Source organism: Choloepus didactylus, chromosome 1 (genome assembly GCF_015220235.1).
Source record: "Choloepus didactylus isolate mChoDid1 chromosome 1, mChoDid1.pri, whole genome shotgun sequence".
Taxonomy (NCBI): Eukaryota; Metazoa; Chordata; class Mammalia; order Pilosa; family Megalonychidae; genus Choloepus; species Choloepus didactylus.
In genome coordinates, this window is record NC_051307.1 from 193,774,378 (window position 1) to 193,801,857 (window position 27,480).

At 39.4% G+C, this 27,480-nt stretch overlaps 1 protein-coding gene across 4 annotated transcripts in view; it reads right to left on the bottom strand.

Annotated features, from left to right (window-relative positions):
• Nucleotides 1-27,480, bottom strand: part of ULK4 (unc-51 like kinase 4) — a 703,242-nt gene that overhangs the window by 180,950 nt on the left and 494,812 nt on the right. For all 4 annotated transcript variants that reach the window (XM_037847819.1, XM_037847826.1, XM_037847812.1 and 1 more), the window contains 2 exons: nucleotides 20,634-20,800; nucleotides 10,670-10,768 (listed from right to left, as the gene is read on the bottom strand). In XM_037847819.1, the coding sequence (XP_037703747.1) occupies nucleotides 10,670-10,768; nucleotides 20,634-20,800 (266 nt within the window). Of the gene's footprint in view, nucleotides 1-10,669; nucleotides 10,769-20,633; nucleotides 20,801-27,480 lie in introns of those variants that run through there.

The following is a 27,480-nucleotide window of genomic DNA, read 5'->3' on the forward strand; positions in this document are numbered from 1 at the left end:
ACTGATAAACATTCAATGTAGGAAATCTGAAATATACAGACGACATAAAGAAGAAAATAGAAACTGCATGTACTTCTATCACCTACAGTTAACCAATGATGGTACTTCAGTGTATGTTTGTCCAATATTACATAAAGGCAGTAAGTACTCACTCTGCAAGGTACTGTAGGACCATAAAAATAACCACATAAATTGAAACCATACAAAGCAATCTTAATAATGAATAGGAAAATTACAATTGCCCTGTGACCTTTAAACATTTTGTCAAAACATTAAAAACACTGTTACTGTCAGTTATAAATATATAGAGAAATGAAAAAATAGGAAAACTAACATCTATTTAGTAAAGTGTAATTTAAAACATTAGAAACATTGAAAGTTAAAGTGTTCTATTTCTTTATAAAAAACTTTTCAAGAGTAGTTTGAACACTGCTTGGCTTTTTCATCTCATCATTTAACTTTCATTATAGAGAGAGCATCTTCTCTGTCTCCTGGAGAATTGTCAGATTCCTTTATGAGTTTGGATCAGCTTCCAACGTTTTATCCTTTGCACTTTCAATGCCATGAAATATCTCTGCGAGTTCCTTTAACATGAAGTTTTTTGCCGGTGTCACTTCTTCTGGGACACCTTCATCCTTTTCATCACAACAGCTTTCCTCATTGGTGCTGATAAGTGCACCTTCACAAAAGTCCTCAGGCTGCATAGCTAGAGCCTCTCTGGTGGCTGTGTCAACTTTCCCATGGTCAGCCATTTCCTCAATAACTACATTTACGTTCAATTTAAATTTCACTTCCGGAATTATCACTTTTCGTTTCTTTACTGCACTTTCACCTTGTTGGATAATTCTCTCTTTTGAGTAAAGGTTTTGTAAAATGTAAGGTAGGTTGATCATTGGGAGACAAGGAGGCAACACAACTACGGCTTTGCAGTCTGTGCATGAACTAAGTACAGATGCACAGTGACAAACCATGGGCAGACTTTGAAAGAAGTGACACAATGGGTCACTGATCATGATGCACACACATCTGTTATTTACATAGGGACCTGTGGACTGAAGCACTAGCAGCAAAGTTTGTACTTCATGCAATTACCCACAGCTAATATACCATAGTAACTGAAGTTTGTACTAGGTTGTTGGGATTCTAGTGTCATTTAAATGAAACTCTTGTATATAGAACCATGAAAAGCACAGACTGTCTCTGTGTATATGTGTACACCAGGATATATATTGATTATAATATGATGCTAAGTTAAAAATACATATTTATACTTAAACTCTACTTATAAAATATTCAATATATGTATTTCTAATTTTCTAATACGTTCTAAAAAATTAGCATCATATTGTAATTGACATATATTCTGAAATTTCATCTAATCTTATGTTACATATATTTCCCCACACTGTTAAACATGCTTTAATAACATCAAAGAGTCCCACACTAAGAATGGAATTTAATTAATTTCCAACTGAACAACATATACATTATCAATCTTTTTGATACTTACAATAATGCTGTGAAAATATCTGGGTATACAAATCATTCTGTACATCTGATTATTTCCTTTGCATATATTTTTACAAGTGGAATGACTACACTGAAGGGTATAAATAATTTTAAGGTTTTTGATATATACCAATTTATATTTGAATTTACCAATTCTTATTCCCTCAATTAGTTTCCAACTTTTACGAATGGATAAGTAAAAACTTGTATTTCATTTCTTTCACTTGACTTTCCTCTATTACCAATAAACTTAAATGTGGTTTGTGAAATTAACACTGGGTATTTATATTTTTGCTGTTGTACATTTTCTTATCAAGTCCTCTGCCCAGTTTTCTTTTGGGGTATCTGTCTATTTCTATATGATTTATATGATCTCATTATATACATCACCTGTTTAGAGACACTATAATTCATAAATGAATTTGTTAGAAGTTCTAGAACTCTAAAAATCTTGGGTTATTACCTTCCCTTCTATTTCTTACGTGATAAGTGAATTGTATAAAAATGAAATCATACCAAAATTCTGATGTGTTTTTATGCGGCTCTAATAATTAATCCTATATCTGGTTATAATAGCTTAGTTACAAGGCTCGATTTCCTCCTTGATGCATATAAAAATGTGAATATTAATTTTATAAAAATATTGTTATCCTCTGTTTTTAAATCAAGGCAATTGTACTGGAATAGGGAAGAAAGTACACCCTAAAAGAAGCTCTGAATTAACTAGACTTTGTCTTTGGCATGACCCATGTTTCACAGTTCCACATTCAACTCTTGTATCCCTCTAACTCTCCCACCTCCTCTCTTTCTCCTATCAGTCTCTTCCACTGCCCTAGGCTTGTTTGGTTAGAGAAACTAATTCATCTTAAAGCATTACTATTTGAAACAGGGCTTTAGCACAGGACACAGAGAATGCCAGAATTTGGGTCGTCATCGGGGGAGAGTGAATTTCTGGAGGAGGTGCTCCCTGGCACCTCTCATATCCCACCAAATAAGTGAAGGTTTACCTACTCAATTTAAAGCAAGGCAGCCTTGGCCAAGAATAGATGTTGGTAACAAATGCTACTTTAGAAATATATATTGCTACATCACAACCACTTCAATCCAAAGACACAGGAAGTAATGGGAGAAAACACAGTTGCAGTTCTGGGACCTTCCTTACCTAAAGCTATAAAAATCCAATAATTGAACATCAGAGCCCTGGGGAATTTCCTGTTAGAAAAGGCTAAGGATGCTGTGGCATCTATTCGGACTTCTCAAAGACTTTCATGCTCAGCCCTGCTGCTAGGATGGTAGGCTGGGTTCCTACATACTGCAGTTAGGACAAGTAAAAATACAGGAGTCCCTGGGCTATGCTATCTGCCCTTTTGTATCCTTTCTTGTCAATCAAAGGTGGGGTGCAGGTGTTTGGGTAATATAGGCTCCCCAATGAAGGTCAGGGCAAACCCTGGCACCAAAAGGGCAACACTAAAGAGGAATCCAGATGATGTGATTTAAAAACAAACTTTTCAGGTCATCACCACTCTACCTTCAAGGAGGAACCAGCTCAGCCAGGGCAGGAAAGCCGGGGTGCAGACCAACTAACTGGATAAATCTGTACTTGAACTTTTGTCTTAACAGACTAGGTCTATTTCCAGTTACACTGAGGAAAGTTAGAAAATATAACTACATTTGCTAACACTCTTTCTTTCCTCTCCTACATAAATGCTAATCGGATCACTACTCAGTACCCGGCCCAATAGGTGAAGCAAATAGAGATGGACCCTGCCTTCTTAGGGCTCACAGTCTAGTGGGAGAGACAGAGACAAACAAGCCCTTTCAGGTCTGTGTAGTAAGTGTTAGACCTGAAGAAGCTGAAGATGCTACAGGAGCTGGGGGGCAAGGATGGCCTAACCAGTGTTTGTGAGTGTTTAAGGGGCTTCCTGAAAGAAGCGACTTCTAAGCTAAGACCTGAAGGTTAAGGAAGAGTCATCTGAGTAAAATAGGAAAAGCATGTTCCAGGCAGAGGCAAGAGAAATTATGGCATGTTTAAAGAACTGAAAACATGTTGGGCTGCAAAGCACAGAATAGGACAAGGACGTGAGGCTGGAGATATAAGAAAGGATCAGATCATGCATGGTTTTGTAAACCTGTGAAGACACTGGTTTCATTTATATGAAATATCTAGAAATAGCGAATTCACAGAGACAGAAAATAGACTAGAGAGTACCAGGGATTGGGGAGAAGGAAGAAGGGGAGTTTTTCCTTGGAAGGAGTAGAGTTGTCTGTAAATTTTGATATAAACTTTTTTTTTTAAAGTTGAAACTTAGCCAAGAGTAGTGGAGACCCACTGAAGAGTTTTAAGTAGATGAGTGACAAGATGAATTTTGCATTTTGGAAAAAGCACTCTGCCCCTATGGTGAAGAACTGGAAGGGGCAAGATGAGGCAGAGAACTCTGTGGACCTCCAAGTTCAAGAGGACAGCAGTGGCCTTCATGATGATAGCACCAGTGCGAATGGAGAGAAAACAAAGGTTTGTAACGTGTTTGGGTGGTAGAACTACCAGGACTTGATGGAATGAAGTGGATGGTGAAGGAAAAGAAGAGGCAAGGACAATGCCCACATTCTTGGCTTGGGCAATTTAGTGCAGGTTAATTTCATTCATTGACCAACAGAACACAAGAGGAGGGACAGTTTTGAGGGGGTGATTATGAGTTTAGCTTTAACTGTTGAATCTGAAGTGTCTGTGGCACATCCAGTGGAAATGTCCAGTAGGAAGTCAGACATTGGCTAATAAATGGGGAAGTGACTCCTTAGTGGGGCTGATTAACGTAAAATAAGATGCCCAATCTCTTGGGTTTGACTTGCAAATGGACTACTTACTCTGCGGTCCCTGCTCATAAACCTAACCTCTATTTCATGGCACTGACTATGAAGGCAGCAGACAAGGCAAGAAGAAATGAGTTCAAGTCTATCACCATTTGAAGAGAAAAATCTGCTCAGTTATTTCTTGAGATGAAGAAATTAGAAGAAGAAAAACCAGAAATTGATTTTTCCTCCACTTTGGTGTCCACAATTTATTTCTAAAATTGGCACAGCGATTTCAGGAACATGAATTGATAAATGTCATGTCGAAGCTAAAATGTCACTGGCAGCATCATTAACTTGTTCAGGGGATGGCTCAGTCCTCTAGTCTGAAAGTATTTGCATTTTGGTGCCAGGTGAGGACTGGGATCCTAAACAGATTGCAGAGGGACACCTTTCTAATAACCAGGTACGAAACGGATCAATCAATTTAAACTAGTCTAAATACTGCCATCTTTGACATAAAATAAGGAAAAGTTTTTAAAAACTTGAAATTCCTGTTCCGAGAGAAAAGTAGGCTGTGGCATAATTTTTTGTTCCAATTAATTATCTAGTTACAAAACCCATTTAGACTTCACTGATAGAGCTACCCTCAGAAAATATGAGGTAACTAACACTGGGGAGAAAACATGTCTGCCATTTATGTGGGAAAACCTTTAGACATTATTCTGCTATTAGACAACATCAGAGAACTCATTAAATATATTGTGCATATGGAAGAGTCTTTGGCCACAGCTATAACCTTTAAAAAATTGTGTAAATCTCCATCAATGTAATCAATGTGTAAATGCCTTTATTTATGATCTCTCCTTAAATAAAATGATTGCACTATCCCAGGATGAACCCTATGTCTTTAATTACTTACAACAGATTTCAGCTGAGCTCCAGCCTTGGCGTGTATGAGCATAGCTCAGAGCAGGACTAACTGCCGAACCAGAAAACAGGATAGACAAGTCTTTACCAGAAGAAGGAAACTCAAGGAGAACAAGAGATAATTATTAATGGAGTAGTTAGTCAATGAAGAAATGTGAGAAATCATTTACATACAGAGCAGAGTGTGGAATATATGTGAAGTTTCACATTATATAAAACATTCTCTGTGTATACAGAATGAAGAAAAATCTTTGGTGGCTTTCAATTTATTCATCAATGTTAAATTTCTCATACTGAGGAAATGTCAGCCCTAAAACCAAAGTGAAAAAGTGTTCAGCTGGAATTCACATCCAGAATATCATACTGGGAAAAATGTTTTACAACACAATTTAACCATGAATTCAGGATTTTGCCCAATAACCTATTAATGAAAAATAAATTAAAATGTAGGATTGTGAAGTGATCTGGGGTTGCTAAATGCAGAATTTTGTAAAGGGTTGTAGGCAAGGAAATCAAAGTTCTTCTCAATGTACTTGCAAATACTTATGAATGAAAAGCTGCGGCTGAAAATTCTATAATGTTGGTCAGCTTCTATTTTTTTCACACAACTCTAAACATAAATATGACTATGTTAAATCAGAGAACTCTGAATGTTAACTGAAAAAAGTACAACTCAAGATGATGTACCATAAATCTGATATACTGTTAACAGGTATGCAAACAGCAATAACGAATAGAACGTAGAAAAATAAACAGATAACTTGTGAGCTAAAAAAAAAAAACACCTCATTTAGGATGTATAGCCTGGCTCTTCATTTTCTCTTCTTAAGAAGTAAAATATTTAGGTCAAACAATCTTTGCTTTATCTTTTTCTTCAAGATTCTCAGTCACCTTATTATATCCTATATTGGCCATTTCTCATAGTATGGTTACTAACTGGGGATTCAAAGACTCCTCTGAAATTGTGTGCAGAACCCTGCATATATGTGAGTCTAGGCATTTTTCTGGAGAAGGGTGTAAAGAGGGTCTGGGATCATCAGATCCTCAAAGTGGTCCAGACAACACAGACCATATTATCCCACTGTCTTATGCATATGCTTCACTATGATTCTCCTACAGTGGATATCATAAATATAGATCATAAATTATGGATTGACAGGTTTCATATTCTCTTAAGGACAACTATGTTTATTTTCATAGAATCACACTGGAAAAGAACCTCAAAAGCTAACAAGTTCATTCTCCTGCCTTCACGCAAAATGCCTGCAAAATCATCCAAGTCAGATGAAAACTGAAAGTCTGCTTATTTTTCTCTATGGGAAAGCAATTCCAGCACCTCATTCTGTAACCTATTACATTTTTTAACAGCCACTGTAAAATTTATCTTTAGATTGTATGTGCTCTCATTGAGGTTCTCAATAGTGTTATTACTATCTTTCTTCATTTTATACATAGCTATAAATGAGTGCTCATCTTTCCCAGAGAAGACATATGGCAATGTTCTTGTCACAGGTCGTTTTAAAACCCAATGGCTGCGGTGATAAATGTGTATATACACAATATGGCTCACACACTTGTGGGCAACATACTAGAACCTGAGCGTGGTCAAGTTAGTATCAGGAGTTCAGTGTCCCAAACAGTCAAGCAAAAACCTCTCAGAGGACGATTTCATCCCGGGGTAATTCCCCACCTGAATGCCAGGAGCTACAGCACATCAAGGCACCAGGCCTCTAGGAGGGATAGCGAGAGAGGCTCCTCCAGGGAGCCCCAGGGGAAAAGCCAGGAGACCGGATTAGCATTGGCAGAAGTCAAGGAAATCTGATTCCAAGATCTTACATGTAAATAATCAAGATAACACCTAAAAGACAACCTGGAAAGACCACAGAAGACAAGAGGGTCTTTGTGGAGAATCTATAAACAAGGGTGGGAAATGTCTATAAAGAAGACTCCAGGAACCTGCCTGCAAGGAATCCTGAGTTTAGGATAGGTGGCGCCTCAGGTAGGCCGTTCGCTGAAGGCAGGAGTGGCTATTCCAATAAAAAAATCACAAGCTGAGAATAAAAGCTAAAAATCAAGTATAAGATAATGTGTCATTAAAGGGGCAGTTTTAGAGATGTGACACCTGACACCTGTGAGTCTAAAAAGAAAGCAACTCATTTATGGAACGCACCAGCACCATGCCAGGCAGCTTCCCAAACATCACCTTCTTTAATCCTCCCAGGCTCAGAGAGCTTGAGTGCCTCACCCAGCATAGGCAGAAGCAGAACCAGGCAGCACAGCTCTGATTTCTGACTCCCAGTCCAGGGCTCCTCCATCGACTCAGCAACCTCTTGCCTGGAATCACATCATATTCCAAGTAAAGTAATGAGGGGTCTTAACAGGATAGTGCCATGTATGGAAAAGGGCTATATCAATCTCAGAAACTATCTGTGATACAGATCAATAAGTTGTCATATATTCCTACTATAAGGTTGAACCAAATAAAATTGCCATTTTGTTAACTTACAAAGAGTTAAATATGGGCAGTTTCATTTGGTTCAACCTAATTTAAAGGAACTAAAAAGAGAGAGGAAAAGTGTCTTTGCCAGCCCCAAATCTAGGGCCCAAGCCAGGGGCCTGTTGTGTTTACATGTTATAAAAGACGGGAAGAGAATGATAGAGGAAGAAAACAAAGTTTTCTAAATGAACAGTTAAATGCAAAATTATCAAATACAAACAACAAAGACCATTTCACATTTTACGTTCTAGGCTGACCTCCTTCCCCAGTCACCAGAATTCCTAAAGTCAGCCTTCTGATGGAGTCTTCTGATTTTGAAGTTTGTAGACACATACTGCCCTAGTTAACAAACCTAGGGCCTGTTTAACAAACCTGCGCTGCTAACAAACCCATCTGCTCCAAGCTCCTGGGTCTCTGCTCTTCATCTGCTTCAAAGACCTCCAGAAAGCTCCCCTGGCAGCACCCAGGCTGCTCCAGGGCACAGAATCAAGTCTGTATTTCAAGTTTCAGCCACTGTTCCACCCCAGGGATTTTTCATAATGGCCTATTACGGTTGTTAGATTACCTGGGACAGATGTCTGCTCAACAAAGAATCCTGAAAGAGGCAGATTCCTCCATGAGGGAAGACAGGTTGTCTACTCCCTTCCCTCTGAGATCTAAGTCTAATCACTCAAACGCAGCAATTAAACAACATAAACAGGGCAGCTGTTACAAGCAGTGTAAGCAAACCCAAGTTCATCAAAGCCACTCTATGCTGCTGTTCCCAGCAGTTTGAGCCATATCTTAATCATTTATATCTCCTAATTAAGTCTGCTAAGGAACTGAGTAGAACTCTATAAAGTGAAAAATTAAGTCCTTTTATGCGTCTTAAAATGAAACACATTGTGATGTCTACAAGCAATTTTGTTTTTCATTTATATGTTTGTCATTGTTTTGGGGACAAAGGCAAAAAGTAACCTTTATTCAGAACATCTCCTTTAGCCATGGGAAATGTCTCTGGAGGTGACTCCACTTTTTGACTAGGAAATGTCCTATATTCTTGAAAACCTCCAAAACTTAAAACATCAGAATGGTTTTCTAGTCAAATGTATCCTCTCACAGCAAAAGCATTTCAAAACATATAATATAGTTAAGAGCATAACAGAGAAGTTAATCCAGAGGGGCCAAGTAAAATCGTGGCAGGGAAAATGTATACTTTGAGGTCAGACTCCTGGCTCCACTATTCTGCATTTTTGAGCTGTGTAAGCTCAGGGTGCTTATCTGTAAGGGGAGAATGGGCCCTGTGTCATAGAAAGGGAAGGACACAATAAGACCACACGTGAATCACCAAGAGCAGAATCTAACTCATCTTCAACAGTGAATATCAGTGGTTCTTATTTGTATCACTTTCTATGCGATTACATTTATTGAGATCTTACTAGGTACCAGGCACTGTTCACTTAAACCACACAGTAACTTCATGATCAGGTACTATCATCAGCCCCATTTGACAGATAAGGAAACCGTGGCATGGAACAATTAAGTGACCCGCACAAAGTCACACAGCTGGTAAATGGCAGAGTTGGTTTGAGTCCATGACTTTAATCTCTGTGCAATAATGCCTCTCATCTGTCTTTCTTAAGCTATTTTTATTTTTTTTAAACTTTTTTGCTATAAATATAATTTTTGTCCTACATATCACTTATTCTGTCAGTTTACTTACTTTAGATGGTGCAGCTTCATGTCTTTATTCATATATGCCCCTAAAGAGTGTGCAGTTTGTGTTAGTCTTTCCTTTCTGTTCACTGGCACCGCATTTGCTTGCTGCCCTTAGCCTGTGAGAGAACTGGCTGTTGTCGTTCAGCTCTCCCACTCTAAGCTGGAGTAGTTGGTTTTGCTATTTTCCCTGTCACTCCATGCAAAGTTCTATACCCACGATCCTTCCACTTTGTCAGGAGCATGCCCATTTCCCTGGGGTTTGGAGCCATTCCCTCACTTCACTGGGAGCCCACTGGCCACTTTTTGGTGACTCCTAATTCATGTATACTATTGTTTAATATAACCCAACATTGATTTTTTCTTTCTTTTTCTCTGTCATTTTTTACCAACTAACTTTATTTTTGAAGAACACAATTAATTTTATGGAATTATTCATCCAAACTGCATTGGCTTTCCTCTTAGCCACAGGGGAGGAAAAAAAAAAACCACACACACACATCCTAGCAGCCTTTACAGAACTGAACAGCTACTTTTCTGCAATGAATAGTGGGAACCAAAAGTGATACATTCCCCTGCGTTACCTCCTTCCCAGTCCTTGGATCCACAAGTCTGGCAAGGTTTCCATGAGATTTTATGGAATTTCATCAACTGACCTCTGGCTGACTGCTCTGTCCAAGGGTGGGATTCATGGGTCTATTCTTTGGGTTCACTTTAAAAGTGGTTAAAACTGTCTAGTTGGTCCAAACTAAGTTTTTGCTAACTTTTTTTTTGAAATGTTCACTGGTCACATATGATCTTACCTGTTTTATTTATTTATTTCATCCCATTTCTGTGAAGATTACAGGGGCATGTTCTAAGTCCTTATCTCTGCTTCTACATTTCTGGGAGAGTCCTGCATGCCAAGTTTAACTCTAAAATATCTTTTTGAAAAGAAATTTATTTTCATAATGGACTTCTTCCTTCTTGGAATTCGTTTGTCGAATGTTTCACCTTGCATTCATTAAGAAGGTAAGTGGATTTGAGATTCTACTTTACATAAAGATTCATTTATAGAAATGATAAACCTCTGGTTTTAAAATTAAGTAGAAATTTAGTATTTCCAGGTTAAATCACCTTCTGAAATTTCTTCTGGTTCTAGTTTTGAAAGGAATTAAAATCTATTGTGAAAACTCAAGAGAACATGAAATTCAAATAAAATTACTTCAACCCCCACAATGTTCTCAGACACCCAAACAGGTCAGTTCTTACCAGTGGAATGAGCAGGCTAATGAGGTCTGTTAGAGGTTTGCTGAGTAGCAGCAGGTCTTCTGCAGCCTGAGTGTCCCCTCCCGAGACAGACTTCTGTGCCTTGAACAGGGAAAGGGAAAGAGAAAGGTTGATTAGTCAGCTTGGCTGTAGAAGACAGGTCCACTTAGTCTAGCAGATGAAGGAGGCTGAAAAAAGCATTTGGTCTTGGTCACCAGAGTGTGGGACAGATGGAGGACCCGAAGGGAAGTTCTGCTCTGTTACAACAAGAGTGCGTGTGCACACCTGCCGTGGCCACCAGCTCAGAGTACAGAGGTCGAGCAGGGCAGCTCGGAGATGAAGCAATAACCAGGGCTGTCAATGGAGGAGTGAGGGCTGTGTTCATCTTCCTGGGTGGCTAAGCACCTTATCTTTCCAAACCACCCTGAAGCCATATACGGTTATCCCCATTTTTTCAGAGAAGAACACTGATATTTAGAGAAGCTATGTAGTTTGTCTTAAGTTCCACAGATAATGGGTAACAATGCCGGGAGATAAACCCAGGCTTTCTGACTCCAAATCACCCATGCTCAAGGCATTTTTATGCACATTGTATGATGCATACCAAATGCAAGATGCTCCGCTTTCCTTCTCTATAAGCATACCCAACCTCAAATCACATCTGGAATGTTTGTCCAACGTATCACTGTGCAGATATACTTCAAATGCAGGTCTATATTCCTTAGGAAGTATGTGTTTACATGGCAATGGAAATGAGTACTGAAGAGAGTGATTTTTCTGTTAAATGTGTCCGCTACCAGGAGTTATATAGAAGGGTCTGCTACAGAGGAGATTTCTATCATAGAAACAAATAATTTTACATTGAAAAAAGGTACTGAGTATTTTTTGTGTCTGCTCTCGTGTGTACACATTCCATTCACATTCTCTCACTGAGAAGAAACAAAACCCTATTTAGGTTGTGAACTTAGCCAGAGACATTAGAGCCAGTGGCAGTCTGCCCCACCCTCGGTCATGAACCAGACTCCAGAGTCCTCTTCATAATTATCAAGTTTCCTTCTGTAATATGGGACAATTTTAGTTGCCTTTGTTTAGGTAAGAAGGACATTACTGAAAATAGGATACCTGTCTTTAACAAGTTGAGGCTTAGTCAAACAGCTAAGGGGAACAACAACAATCATTAGCTTGGAGCCCATCCTCCTGCCAAATAACTTTATCAGAAAGGTAGAATTTCCTCCCCAATGTGAATGTGCAGCCCTATCCTAGAGACTTGAAACTTTCTGAATATTGGCTGTTGAACTCTTGCCTCCTGAAGCACCATCTGAGATGGCCTTTCAATGTTAGCACATTATTCTTCAGAGATGGCTGATTCCCTCTTGGGAGAGATAAGGCAAATCAGGATCCTGGGCAGCAGTCAAGGGGCATGGTGCCAACGGCTTCCTTTCCAAATGCATATAAGTAAGCCGATGGGGGCCAGAAGAACAAGTACACACTGCCCAGATATCCAGTGGTCCTCCAGAGTATCCAGGATCCACACAATTATTTCTTATTGTCACCAAGACACACCCAGACCCTGACCCAGATACCAGCAATTGGCCACCATCTCTATGCAAAGTTGCCAAGAGATCCAGAAAGGGAATGCTGCAGCTCTATAAAAGACAGGGAAAGTCCAGAGAGAGCTCAGAGAGAGAAATACCCAAAGAGCTCAGAGAAACACCCAGAAAGCTTGGGAGAGAAAAGCCCCAGGAGAAGCAAACAAGTACCCACAGAAGCTGAAAGAACCAGGACCTGAAAGCAACAAAACTCAGGAGAGAAGGACTGGAAGATGCTGGCCATGTGCCTTGCTACCTGAAAGAGGAACTTGCGATGCCAGTGGCTTCAGAGAAGGTACTATCCTGTTGATGCCTTAATTGGGATATTTTCAAAGCCTTAGAACTGCAAATTTGTAAACCAATAAATCCCCATTATAAAAACCAATCCATTTCTGGTACATTGCATTTTAGCAGTTGTAGCAAACTGAAACAGCATTATCCAAAATGAGATACTGGAATGCTAACTTCTCAGCATTAAAAAAGGCCAAGTTTAATCCGATTCTACAACATCTTGCATTGCTACATGAATTCAGTGCATAGGGAAAGGCACTCAACAGAGGTTTGCTGAATAAAGGTAAGGCATCTGGAGAGAACAAGAAACAGTCAGAACTCCAAGCTATTGCTGTTTGATGTCCCAAACAGGTTGGTGCATACCCTGGAGCTCAACTTTCAGTAGTGTAGCCCAGAGCAATTAAATTCAATCAATGTCCACTGTGCTCCCCAAACACCCTCAGGTGTACCACTCATGATACAGAGATGAGTATAACTCAGTCCCTTTTCTTTAAGAGTTCACAGCTTAATTAAAAGGATGGTAAGCTTCCAAACAACTGTGCTAGAGGGTAGAAGGTGATAACTGCTATAATAGAGGTAGAAACAAAGTTTGGGTGGTGGGGGGAAGTAGGAGAAAGTGGCATTTGACTCAGTTTGGCTGGTGAGGATGAGGAATAATGTGGCTAGAAGTGCTGGAAATTCCATGAGGAAAGGTAAGGAATCTATTTGGAAAATGGAGAGGCAACTGTCTAGCTTGGGTATGGAAAGCACGGAGGACTGGCTATTGAGGCTCTAAAGACAACCTGGGGCAGGAGTGTGTAAGGCCTTGGATGTTTCACCAAGGAATGAGAAAGTTGTGAATAGATGATAAGGCATCACTGACATTTTCAAAAGGAGGGACATGAGCTGGCCTGTAGGCTATGGAAGTAAAATCACACCTGCATGCAACAACCAGAGAGAGAGAGAAGTCCCTGGGGAAGAGCAACCCAGAGAGGGCCATGGAGGAATCAGACTGGATAATTCCAAGAGATACTAAAAATAGGGATGACAGCCCCCAACCACAGGCAGCCTTTATGTGTGCATGAGACTAAGGAAGAGGCAGTGGCCGCATTCAGTCTTTTGGCAACAGCAGCACATCTGCAAATAACAGCAGTTGAATTGTCCTACTATCAAGAGAATATCAGACTCTCCTATGTGACCTCAGAAATGATGGGCAAGGCCCAGACTGGGAAGCCTGGTGACCTGGATTCTAATGTCAAATATTTGCCTTGTGTAACCCTCAAGCCAGGTTTAGGCCTTCCTTTCCCCTTATTCACTGTGCAGCATCCTGTACCTTTCAATCCTGGGCTTTCACACATGTAAAATGATGATGATGTGCTTCAGTATTTGCCTGTTGACAGTCTTCCCTACCAAGCCATAAGCTCCCTGAGAGCTAATACCTTTTTTCCTTATGATCCCTGCTATAATGACAGATGTCCAGCCCTGTACTAAACCCACAGTAAGTGTAACATAAAACAAAAAGCCTTTAGGAGTTAGTTCAGGCCAGCAAATATGAACTGTGAGCCCTCCTGCATGCCAGGAACCAGGAGTGAGGAAGCCCTGGCCTGCAGGAAACCCCAGGAGCCAAAAAGGTGAACATCTTTCTTCTTGTTGCTGGTAATGGTGCAGCAACCTTTTAGTGGTTACATTCCCTGGACCAGGTATGTTAAAGTACTTTATATTTAGATATGTGTGTAACTATATTTTATTTTATCATTTAATTCTCATGATGACCCTGCAGAATAGTCATTATCAAATCTATTTTAAAGATTAGGAAATGGACATTTAGAAAGATGAAGTAAGTTGGCCACGGTCATAGAGGTAGAAAGTAGTGTGACTGGGATTTGAATTAAAAGCATTCCAGAGGGACACACTCGGAAATCCCAGGGACCCTACGCCAATACCAACGACTTGTAGGTCAGCAGCAGAGACAATCTGTGGTGAGACTAAAATGAAGGTTTAGACTCTTGCAGCAGCCTTAAATCTCCAGAAACACTGGGAGGTTTGATTGTTAAAGCCGCCCTCACTCCCTAACTGCTCAGACACATGCCCCACATTCAGGGTCGACAGCACCTAGTACACAGGCAAAACTGGTACACCAGTCGGACCCCACAAGAATCAGACCCCCACACACCACAAAGACAAAGTTGGGGAGAACTGGCTTGAGGGGAATAGGTGGCTCACAGACACCACCTGCTGGTTAGTCAGAGAAAGTGTACGCCACCAAGCTGTAGATCTGACAAATTAGAGAGAAGTCTCTGAATTAGCATACATATCCTAAAAGAACCCTATCAAGTTAAGCAAATGCCAAGAGGCCAAAAACAACAGAAAATTTTAAAGCATGTGAAAAAACCAGATGATATGGATAACCCAAACCCAAACACCCAAATCAAAAGATCAGAGGAGATGCAGTACTTAGAGCAATTAATCAAAGAACTAAAGACAAACAATGAAACCACGGCACATGATATAAAGGACATGAAGAAGAGCATGGCACAAGATATAAAAGACATGAAGCCTAGAAGAACATAAAGAAGAAATTGCAAGAGTAAAATAAAAAAATAGATGATCTTATGGAAATAAAAGAAACTGCTGACCAAATTAAAAAGACTCTGGATACTCATAGCACAAGAGTAGAGGAAGCTGAACAACGAATCGGTGACCTGGAGTACAACAAAACAGAAAACGAAAGACAAAAGAAAGAATGGGGAAAAAAATTGAAAAAATCGAAATGGACCTCAGGGATATGATAGATAAAATAAAACATCCAAATATAAGATTTATTGGTGTCCCAGAAGAGGAAGAGAAGGGTAAAGGTCTAGAAAGAGTATTCAAAGAAATTGTTGGGGAAAATTTCCCAAACCTTCTACACAACATAAATACGCAAAGCATAAATGCCCAGCGAACTCCAAATAGAATAAATCCAAATAAACCCACTCCAAGACATATTCTGATCAGACTGTCAAATACTGAAGAGAAGGAACAAGTTCTGAAAGCAGCAAGAGAAAAGCAATTCACCACATACAAAGGAAAAAACACAAGACTAAGTAATGACTACTCTGCAGCCACCATGGAGGCAAGAAGGCAGTGGCACGACATATTTAAAATTCTGAGAGAGAAAAATTGCCAACCAAGAATTCTTTATCCAGCAAAGCTCTCCTTCAAATTTGAGGGAGAGGTTAAATTTTTTACAGACAAACAAATGCTGACAGATTTTGCTAATAAAAGACCTGCCCTACTTGAGGTACTAAAGGGAGCTGTGCCGGTTTGAATGTATTATGTCCCCCAGAAAAAGCCATATTCTTTGATGCAATCTCGTGGGGCAGACATTTTAGTGCTGATTAGATTGGAATACTTTGAATGTTTCCATGGAGACTTGCCCCACCCAACTGTAGGTGATAACTCTGATTAGATATTTCCATGGAGGCGTGGCCCCACCCATTCAGGGTGGGCCTTTGATCAGTGGAGCCATATAAATGAGCTGACAAACAGAAGGAACTCAGTGCAGCTGAGAGTGACATTTTGAAGAGGGGCTACAGCCAAGAGGAACACTTTGAAGAAAGCACAGGAGCTGCAAATGAGAGACATTTTGAAGATAGCCGTTGAAAGCAGACTCTTGCTCCAGAGAAGCTAAGAGAGGACAAACAACCTAAGAGCAACTAAGAGTGCTGGAGAGGAACATCCTGAGAGAAAGCCATTTTGAAACCAGAACTTTGGAGCAGACGCTAGCCAAGTGCCTTCCCAGCTAACAGAGGTTTTCCGGAAACCATTGGCCATCCTCCAGTGAAGGTACCCGATTGCTGATGTGTTACCTTGGACACTTTACGGCCTTAAGATTGTAACTGTGTAACCAAATAAACCCCCTTTTATAAAAGCCAATCCATCTCTGGTGTTTTGCATTCTGGCAGCATTAGCAAACTAGAACAGGAGCCCTACCTACAGAGAAACAAAGAAAGGAGAGAGAGAGATGGAGAAAGGTTCCATAATATTAGATGAAGATGCATTTTTAAGCCATATAGTGACCACTGAATATAAGTTTGGCTTTATTATCATCATAGTCATCATAAGACACAACCCTATATTAAATTATTTTTAATTCTGAATTTCAGAGAGGAATAAACAGACATTGCAGAATGGTGACATTATGAAGGAGAAAACATACTTGGTATCACATCCTATTCCATGCTACCATTTCTTTCACTCTATTTCAAATGGATAACTCAGGATTATGGTATGGCATTCTTTCTGAAACACTAGAAGTCAGAAGATGAAGATACTTGCCTCACTTTTCTGACTTGCTGATTGTAAATGTGGTCATCTCACTTAACTTGTGAGATGACTCTTAGTTTCCTAATTGATAAAACAGGAATTAGACTAAGAATAATTAAAAACTATTAAATTTATTATATAGACTTCTTTTGAAAATCCAAAGGAATACTCTTACACTTTTTGAGACCATTGAAAAATGTGTATTCTCAATTATGTTTTATTGGTTGGTGTAGATGAGATGCCATTGTCTGGAGACAGGCATGGGGTATATAGAGCAAAGGCATATAGGGAGCAGTGTTGGTGAAAATGCCTATTTATATATGGAGAGACATCTGTTATTGTAGTCACTGAACCACTAAATTTAAGTGGCAATTATTAACTTCTATTTCATACACTGAAACAAAAGAACATTAATTGTGGACCCAAGATTTGCTATTTATTGCATAGTTAATGGAAAATACTGAACCATTTTAGCTTCTGAGTTCAGATAGAGGGTTTGGCAAAAAAAAAAAAGAAAAAAATCTGTTTACTCTCTGATTCCTAAGCTTGTATAGTTTACAGTGAGAATTCCTATAAACAAAACAAAATTATCTCAATGCATTTAGTTCCTTGGTTCAGATAAAAATAATTTGAATAGCAAGGGTTATGTGTAGGCATGTTTGTAAATATACCAAGGAGAAAGAAGGGGAAGTATTGATCTGTATTCAGATTTGTTCTGCAACCTATGTATGGTGAGAATAGTGCAACAATATCCTCATCTGTAAAATTTATAACATGGCCACTATTTTGTGATATCAAATAAGATGATTATAAATATCTGAAAATTAAATACTACTCTGAAACTTTAAAAAAAAATAGAGGGGCATATAGGGAAAAAATATACCTATTGCAAACTAATTACAGTTAGTAGTATTTTCACGTTCTTTCATCAACAGTAACAAATGTACTATACCAATACTATGAGTCAACAATGGAGGAGGGTAGTTAGGGGTATGGGAGGATTTGAGTTTCGTTTTGTTGTTTTGGCTGTATTTCTTTTCTGGAGTAATGAAAATGTTCTAAAAATTGAAAAAAAAAATTAATTGTGGTGATGGATGCACAACTGTATGATGGCACTGGGGCAATTGATTGTTTTATTGTACACTTTGGATCTTTGGATAATTGTATGGTATGTGAACAATCTCAATAAATAAAATAATAATAATAAAAAAAAAAGCATTCCAGCCTGCAAAGTCTACGTGCCCCTCAACACCAGTGATTTTCCAGCATGTTTCCGCCTCCACATCTTTCACTGGTTTCTAGCAGTGACACTGAAACCATGGGCGGGCTACAAATAGTTTAGCAGAACTTCTTATCTAACAAATCTTCCTGAGCTTGTTTTGCAGGCAGCCAAGCTTGACCGCAAGCTATATAACTCAAGCATGTGTGAAACACAGACTCTTGTCCTTTAGACGATCTTTAAGACACCAGGAACAAAGGTCACCTCTCTCAGAACCAATATTACAAGGACAGGGAGACATCAGAAGCAAATCAAATTCGAGAGGCCCTTCAATAAGGAAGATTTGACTTAAGTCCACTCTACCAGATACGGACAACTCTGTAGTTAACCAGTCGGACTATGCCAAGTCAAACCTCCCCACCTCTGCCCCACATCTCACCTCCCATTCCCATAAAACTTCCCTTACTTCCCAGATTGGGGAGACAGAATTGAAGCTTGCCTCCTGTCTCCTTGCTGGTTGAACTTGCAAAACTTTCTTTTCTCATATTATTGGCCTCTGTATGTGTAGGACAGGAGCCCTTAATCAGTAACAACATCTCCCTCAGGGGTTACAGCAGGGTGGGCAGTAGGGACTGAATGCCTGATGGAAACTCTGAAACTGCCACTTCCCACTCTCCACCTCCCCAGGGCACATTCTTGCATCACAAAACCACCATCCTCCAAGGAAAGAAAAAGTGCTTCATAAATCTTGAGCACTATTATCATTTTAAATGCTGGCATCTCTAAACTCATCAACCCAAACATTGTCCTTCTATGTCAGAGATGCTCCTGTAAGAAGTGGACACAGGTTTTGAATGCAGAAGAATCCCCAGCATGGAGCAGGTTTACAAATGGTAGAGGTGACTTAAATGGGTTTGGAAAGTACTGATAGCTCAGTGTTTCGGAAGGATGTCTTTAATCACACTCCATTTCTTTTTCCTACACTTTCCCTTAATTCAGTCTCAAGGACTCTATCTCTTTCAAACTGACACCAGGCATCACAGAGATCAAAGTTGATGGTCAGTACCAAAAGCAATGTGTGACAGATATTATGAGGAGGATTTAGGAAGATGAGAGCAGTAAAAACACACAGTGGTATTGAAGAAAAAAACAAAAAAGTGATCTATTGGCACACTAGCAAAATTGAACAAAAGAGAGTGAGAAAATTTTTTTCTATTAAGGAGTTTTCTTTAAAACACTCCTGAATATCTACCTAATCACTCCATTTTTCTGGAGTTCTTTAAATTCTGATCCTTTTTATCTACAAGCTACAAGACAATCTTTTTACAGACTAGCATCCAATGTCTTACGAAAGTATCTATCTACTACATCTCAAAAATTACAACTACCACTATGAAATCTGAAATAAGACACAAGTTTCTCTTTAGAGAGACTTATTAGAAAACAGATAAAAAGCTAAGAGAAATCCATTCAGGACTCCTCAAGTATGTTAAATGTACTCAATATTATAGATGAGCAAATAAAAAAAAAATAGGAAGTTCAAAGACATTTTCACCTAGGGCCTTTACAAGTTCATATTAAATACTAAGTATCTACAGTATTTGTTGATGTTGAAATTATTTACTGAAGCATTTTAGACTAATTAAATACCAGGCCAGCTTCACTGTGGCTGGAAGATGCCATTTTTCATAATGATGAATGGCAGAGGCTAAACCAGGGTCTAGGGATCCATTCTTGGCTCTGCTGCTGTGACTTCTGGCACAGTATCAAAACAGTGTGGCTTCAATTTTGGCTTATGCATCTATCCAAACAGTATGCTACAGTTTGATATAATTCACAATGAATTCATATTAGCCACATGGCTTTCACATGACTCAGTAGGTTAGAGAGAGCAGTAAATGAATTAGGCATGTGGAGGCACCAACATCAAATATGGAAAGTACTCAACCCACATCTCCGTTCTTCCATAGAGCATGAAATAAGTCAATCTAGGTTACTGTATGGAGCAAACTGACATTTTCCATAGTCCCTGAATACACCTCTGGTGCTTCAAAACAATGTTGCCATCCCATGTTACTGGCTATAAAGGGAAGCAAGTAACAGACTTTATGTGTTGCATATGTGTGAGTATGCACGCGTGTGTATCTAGGTGTGTATGCACACAATCATGTGTGGGTATATGTGTCAGTAAAATCTCCATCTATCGTTTATAACAAGCTAACTCAGCCTGCTGAGGGTGGGCTGGAGTGCCAGCTGTCGACAAGAAAGATTGCACATTTCCTTGGCTGACCCTAGGTGCACCTTAGGCAATGACCTTCTGGGTAAGGGGAAGCTGCCCAACTAGCCCTCTTAAGTCTTTGCTTAATAGGCCCTCCCTGCTTTCCCTTTAGATTTTGTGATCAAATTCTGTTCTTGACACTAGTCACCCAAAGATAGCTTATTGATAGTTTCTCTATATAGAATTATATATGTTCTTTCACAAAATAAAAAACATGCTAGAGGAAGATTAGAAAGAAGAGAATGAAGGAGAAGCATGACTTGGAGTAGGGCTACTTGAAACATGGGAAAAGAGGTCCTCTACCTGCAAAGCCAGCCGCACAACACTGGATGTGTAGGTCAGCATGCTGTGCAAAATATCAAGCAGGGAAAACAGCAGTGCGGCTGCCGTCTCATTGCTGCTTTTGCTGTCCACATCCAAGCACAGTTTGGCAGTTTCAGTGAACAGGTTACAGACGTGACTGACGAGTCCTAAGAGATAATAGGGAGAAGGAAAGAATATTCATCATAAATTTAAAATATACCATGCCATCCAGTGCATGAACTCGAAGCAGCTCTTAAACTTTATTCTGCATCAGATCCACTTGGGAACACTGTCTGAAATGCAGGTTTCCAGGTCCAACTCCCAGAGAGTCTCCTAAGGAGCCTGGGAAGGGATTTAGGAATATACCTGTTAAACAAGGTCCCCAGGTGATTTTGAGGCAAGGGTTCCCAAAACCACACACAGTGTGGTCAATCTTCACCACCATTAGTTTGGCAGTTTGTCAAGCCAAACACATTTTCACATTTTGGAGATATTATTCATCACATATAAGTTGGCACCTTTATTGTTAATATTATCCAGCATTAATCTTGATTACACAAAATTGAGTTAGATATAAATATGGTGAAAATACAACAAGGAATAATGTTGCGACTAGAACCTTGTGCATTGGTAGATCCTGAATCAGAGTTTCCTAAAAAAATAAAGGAATCTTCAAGAACGAGTACTTTACACAAGCAGTTGTGTGTGGGGGTGCGGGGCAGGCGTGGTAAGGAAGTTTTTCTCCCTGGGCCCCAGATCATTAACTGGATGGCAACTGCCAAACACAGTCTTCACAGCTTTGGCTTCTCTTCCAAACAATGTGCATTGTCACTTCCAGTAAACCAATCTACTTTCCCTAGGACAAGTGCAAAGTAATGCTTAGAGTACAAAGATAATTAATTTTGCCACAAAAGGAAGAAAAGACACCAAAATGACAGAAGCATCAAAGTTGTACTCCTTGTGGTTGAAACAGGTACAAGTCACCCAACTACCAAGAAGTTTTAAAAAAACACACACACAACACCAAAAAACTGAGCCACAAAGCTGAAGATAAATATACTTGGAGGGAATGCAGAATTAAAGATTGGGAAAATTTATCAAAGGACAAGACCTGACATCACAGGAATGACATACAGTGCAGAACAGCAGTTATTACAACACATGCATCGCACCAGGAGGCACTCCGCTTTCAAGCTATAGTATACTTCCATGTAAGTCTAACAGAAAAGGACCCTTTTTAAACATAACACAAAGCCATTACCACTTAACAAAATTAACAAAATGTCTTAATATACTTAATGCACAACTGTCTCTGTACAATTAGTTTGTCTGAATCAGGATACAAACCAGATCCACACATTCCCTTTTGTTGTATACTGTAAGTCCCCTTTACTCTCTAACAGTCATTCTCCCACCTACAATTTTTCATGCCATTTATTTGCTTGAGACATTAGAACATTTTTTCCTGTAGATTCTCTTGCGGTGTTCTACCCCTATCCCTGTATTTCCTATAAACTGTTAGTTAGACCTACAGGCTCAATTTAATTCAGGTTCAATTCTTTTGGCAATAATATTTAATAGGTGTAGCCAGGTGCTGTGTATTTCTTACTGTATCTATTATATCTCTTTTGCCCATTTTTTCTAGTAGATCTTTGTCTTTTTTCTTGTAAATTTCTGAAAGCTTTTAAACACCATGTTTTAAAATGTCAGGACAGGATATTAGGATTTCTTAAGAAGATCAAGTATGTTTTCTTATAGAAATTAACAAGGTGATTCCAAAATTTATATGGAAATGCAAAAGAACAAAAATATTTTTAAAAAAGAAGAAGGTTGGAAGGTCTGTATTACATGAATTCAAGAACTGCTATAAAATTACAGAAATCAAGACTATGTGATATTGGCAAAAGGGCAGACAAATAAGATTCTTGGTACTGAAATGGAGTCCAGAAATGTACCAAGATTTATATGGTCAAATGAATTTCAACACGGGAATTCATTAGGCAAAGAAACTATTTTCAGTAAGTAGGGATGAACAACTGAATATTTTTAAAAGAAAGATCCTTGACCACTTCCCTTATGCAATATACAAATATTAATTTCAGAATAAGCATAGATCTACACATAAAAGCTAAAACTATAAAGACTCTAGAAGAAAATGTAAGAGAAGATCTTTGCAGCTAGGAGGTAGACAAGATTTTTTAAGAATAAAAAAGGCCTGACTGTAAAAGAAAAAGTGATAAATTAGACTTCAGCAATAATTAAACCTTCTACAAATTAAAAGACACCCTTAAAAAAAAAATAGGCAAGCCACAGACTGGGAAAAATACTCACAGCACAGATATCTGACAATGAACTTATATCTAGAATATATAAAGAATTCCTATAACTCAATTTAAAAAAGACAATCCTATGTAGAAAATGTGTAAAAGACTTGGTCAATTCACAAAAGATATATGAACAGTTAATAAGCACATGAAAAATGCTCAACATCCGTAGTTATCAAGGAAATGCAAATTAAAACCACAGTGAGATACCACCACACACAGACAGGAATAATTATAATGAAGAAAACTGACAACACCAAATGTCGGTAAGGATATGGAGCAACTGGAATTCACAGACACTGCTAATGGGAAGCAGCTGGGAGTTCTTTGTAAAGTTAAATATATATTTATTATATTACCTAGTATTTCTTCTAGGGCTCTTCATCCTAGAGACATGAAAAATATGTCCACACAAAGATCTGTGCATGAATGTTCATCAGGGCTATATTCAAAATTGCCCCAAACTAGAAACAGCCCAGATTCTATCAACAGGAGAATGAATAACCGAATTGAGGTCTATTCATATAATGGAATACTACTCAGTAATCAAAAGGAATGAATGAATGAATCTCACAACAACATGGATGAATCTCAAAAACATAACGCTGAGTGAAAAAAGCCAGAAATAAAAGAAGTATATAAACTCAATTGCATGAAAAGATTTATATAATATTCAAAAGAAAACTACTCTGTTGATTGAAACTAGAATAGTAATTGCTTCTAGGAAAAGTGGCATGGAGGAAATTTCTAGGACAATAGATGTAGCTCTATACTTTGATGGGGCAGGGGTTACAGAAGTGTATGCATTTTTCAGAACTGACAGTACTGTATATACAGGATTTGCACATTTCACTGCATACAAAGTATACCTAAATTTTAAAATACAGAGCTTAAAAAAATAGGCTGGGATAGACTGGAGCAGTGTCTGAGGAAGATAAAGCAATGTGTGCAGCCTGGACAGGGATGATGTTAAAATGTTTTCTGAACAGTTGCTATGGCACTTTACTTGGCTCTTTCCCTTTACCATCTCACTTGAATTCTATAATAGTTCCATGAGGTAGATAGTGATAGCACCATTTTATTACTGGAAAACAAAAAGCCAGGATATTCCAGTAACCACTTCAAGTTCAAAGAGTTAAGTACAAGTCATAGAAGTGATTTGAACCTGCATATAACTCCAAAGCCCATGCACTTTCATCAACCCTGCAGCCTCTAGGAGCCCCAGAGGGGAATCAGGACAAAGAAGCTGCTACAGTCATGCCTTGACCAGGTGGTGGTGATGTGGAGGGAAGCAAAGGAGGAAGGCAGGAACATTATGAAACGAGTGCAATTCGTTAACTTCCTGGTATCGGTGGGTTGCAGCCAAAAAGACTCAGTAAGGAACTATATACTATCATTGGAAGAAAGGGGGAGTGAATTTTCTTGGAACTGTAAGTTAGCTTTTAAGATATGCTGAATTTGAGGGAACAGAAGAGCAGTGAAACTGCTAATACTCAAAGGCAGTTGGAGACTTAAGGTCTAGAAACTGGTTAGCAGTCAAGACTGGAAAAAGAGAAGTTGGAGATGACTAGAGAGGAAAGTTCCCAAGAACAAGCAACACGTAGAGAGGCACAGAGTCAAAGACTGAGGGTTGAGTAGATCTCAGACAGGAACAGAGATTTATAAAGGAGTTAGAGGCAAAGGTGTTAGTATAACAGAGAAAGAATCATAATGAAATACCACAGAAATCAAAGGATGACTCGAACAACAACAACAAAAGAGGAGTAGTCAAGAATGCCCAATTGGCACAATACCAAAGGGTGAAAAATTTCACTGATTTGGCAGTATCTAGGTTACTGACGGCTTTCATTGGTAGAACTGTGCGCTGGTTTGAATGTATTATGTCCCCCAGAAAAAGCCATATTCTTTGATGCAATCTTGTGGGGCAGACATATTAGTGGGGATTAAGTTGGAATGTTTGGATTAGGTTGTTTGCATGGAAATGCACCCCACCCAACTGTAGGTGATAGCTCTGATGAGTTATTTCCATGGAGGTGTGGCCCCACCCATTCAGGGTGGGCCTTGATCAGTGGAGCCATATAAATGAGCTGACAGGCAGAGGGAACTCAGTGCAGAGGTGAGTGACATTTTGAAGAGGAGCTACAGCCAAGAGGGATACTTTGAACAAAGCACAGGAGCTACAAATGAGAGACAGTTTGAAAACAGCCGTTGAAGGTGGACTCTTGCTCCGGAGAAGCTGAGAGAAGACAAATATCCCAAGTGCAACTAAGAGTGACATTTTTGAGGAACTGCAGCCTAGAGAGGAATGTCCTGGGAGAAAGCCATTTTGAAACCAGAACTTTTGGAGCAGATGCCAGCCACATGCCTTCCCAGCTAACAGAGGTTTTCCGGACACCACTGGCCATCCTCCAGTGAAGGTACTCGATTGCTGATGTGTTACCTTGGACACTTTATGGCCTTAAGACTGTAACTGTAACCAAATAAACCCCCTTCATAAAAGCCAGTCCATTTCTGGTGTTTTGTATTCTGGCAGCATTAGCAAAGTAGAAGAAGCTGTTAGGTCATGTGGAATGAAATCAGACTTCAGGTTGCTGTATCTTCTCCTTTGCCTTTTCCTCCATACCATGCAGGTTCTGAAACATTTGTTTCCATGCTTTCTCCAGAATTTCCCCCAGACAAAGGGTTAAAAAACACAATCTGCTTGGAAGGCAGGAGGGCTTGGATCTTCATTTGCATAAGGCTGACACCACCAGTTGTCCATATCCACTAAGAGGGGACACTGGGAGCCAAAGTAGCAGCCCTTGGTATGGTGGGAAGGAGGTTCACATTCCTCTGTCTCCCTACATATACTCTTCTCCACAGATATTTCACAATCAAGACAAAAACACTCGACCTCCAAAGAGATGGGGTGAAGTTCAAAGGTATTGCCAGGGCTGTGTTCTCCAGAGTGAAACATCCAAGGGATTAAAACGTCAGCGGCATAGGTGCAAGGCTCTCTTCTACCTTCCTTTTGCACTAAGAAGGCAGGTGAGAATATGGCACAGTCAGAGCCCTGCACTCCTTTGTCCGCCTCATTTCCTCTCTCTCCTCCCTGGTGCAGACCAGATCTGAGATGTAGTTGCTTAGGTCAGCTCTGCTCCAATCCCCTGCACAACCCCTTGCTGTGTCTCTTGCCTCTTTCCATTGACGCTAGCTGGTATATCTGCTTGAAGGAGGGAAGAAGGCTTTTCTTGCAAGAGAGCATTAAGATCCAAGACTAAAGTTGGAGCACAGAGACAAATATTCAAGAAGACCACAGCCAAATTTGTTTCCACAAGGACCTGGTATAGGAAGTGTGTCTAAAGGGAACCCTCTACGTGGACCAGCATGACAGAAAGGGTTTCTCTGTCTTGATTGCCTGTCATGCCCCTCAGAGATGCTATGCAAAGGCATCTGGGATAGTGATCTAATATTCCCCACTCTCCTGGTCAAATACCATCAAAATAACTTCATAATAGTCCATTCTAACATCTCTAAAAGAAACCAAAATGTATTAAGTCAAAGATCCAAGAATGATTTTGCATAAATTATAACAAACTCATCAAAAATATCTGACAATTATTTTGTATTAATTATAACCAAATCTCTAAAGGAGCCATCCCCATAACTTATCTTCAAGTGTTTAATGTTCTGGGAATATTAATATGCATGAGCTGTTCCTAGCTCCAGTCATTGTGTCCTTATTCTATTATTACTTTTTCAAAATCTGTTGGATTAGAGAGTTGGTATGAGTATACTTTGAACTTCCAAGCTTTGAAAAGTACTTTATATTTATATCATTAATGATTTGAATGCAACACTATAAATCCAAATGTAATCTCTCTAAATAGAAGCTTCCTACTTCTATTCCTGGATAATTTTACATTTGACATCACGCAAATATGCGGTCATTTCCACCAGGATTCATTAAAGTCAACTAAACAGACAATCCAGAGAGGAGTATAGAAGTGTTGCTTTTGTGCAATTCAATGTGGGGAAATTGTTCTTTCCCCAATAGACCAATGCTTAACCACCAAAACCACATCAAATCAGCTCAGCCCAAAGCCTGCTTTTAAATAGGAAGGGGAAGGTGAACATGGCAATGCCTGTCTTGGACACACTGATTGGGCACTTGGAGGTATCTATGAACCATGGAGTCTGAGTCATAGCATCCAAACACACTTAACCTCTTCTGCCCAAAGGCTAACAAACCTGCCACCCACAAAAAGAAATGACCCAACACAAAAATGTGTCCAAACATTATGAGGTTAAAAAGCTGCTGGACCATCTCAGTATAGGTTTTTGCCTATGAGGTTCCAGCCCCATTAAGCCCATGTCCAACACCCTTGCAAAGGTTGGCAAAAGCAGTGCTTGGGAGGCCACGGGTGTCTACACTTGGGCTTGGTGGCAGGCCACCACCTCTCCCTGACTCTGATCCTCCTCACGCATTTGCACTCCCAGTTGCACTCCCAGTTCTGTGCTCTGTCTGGCTTGGTACTTTGCCT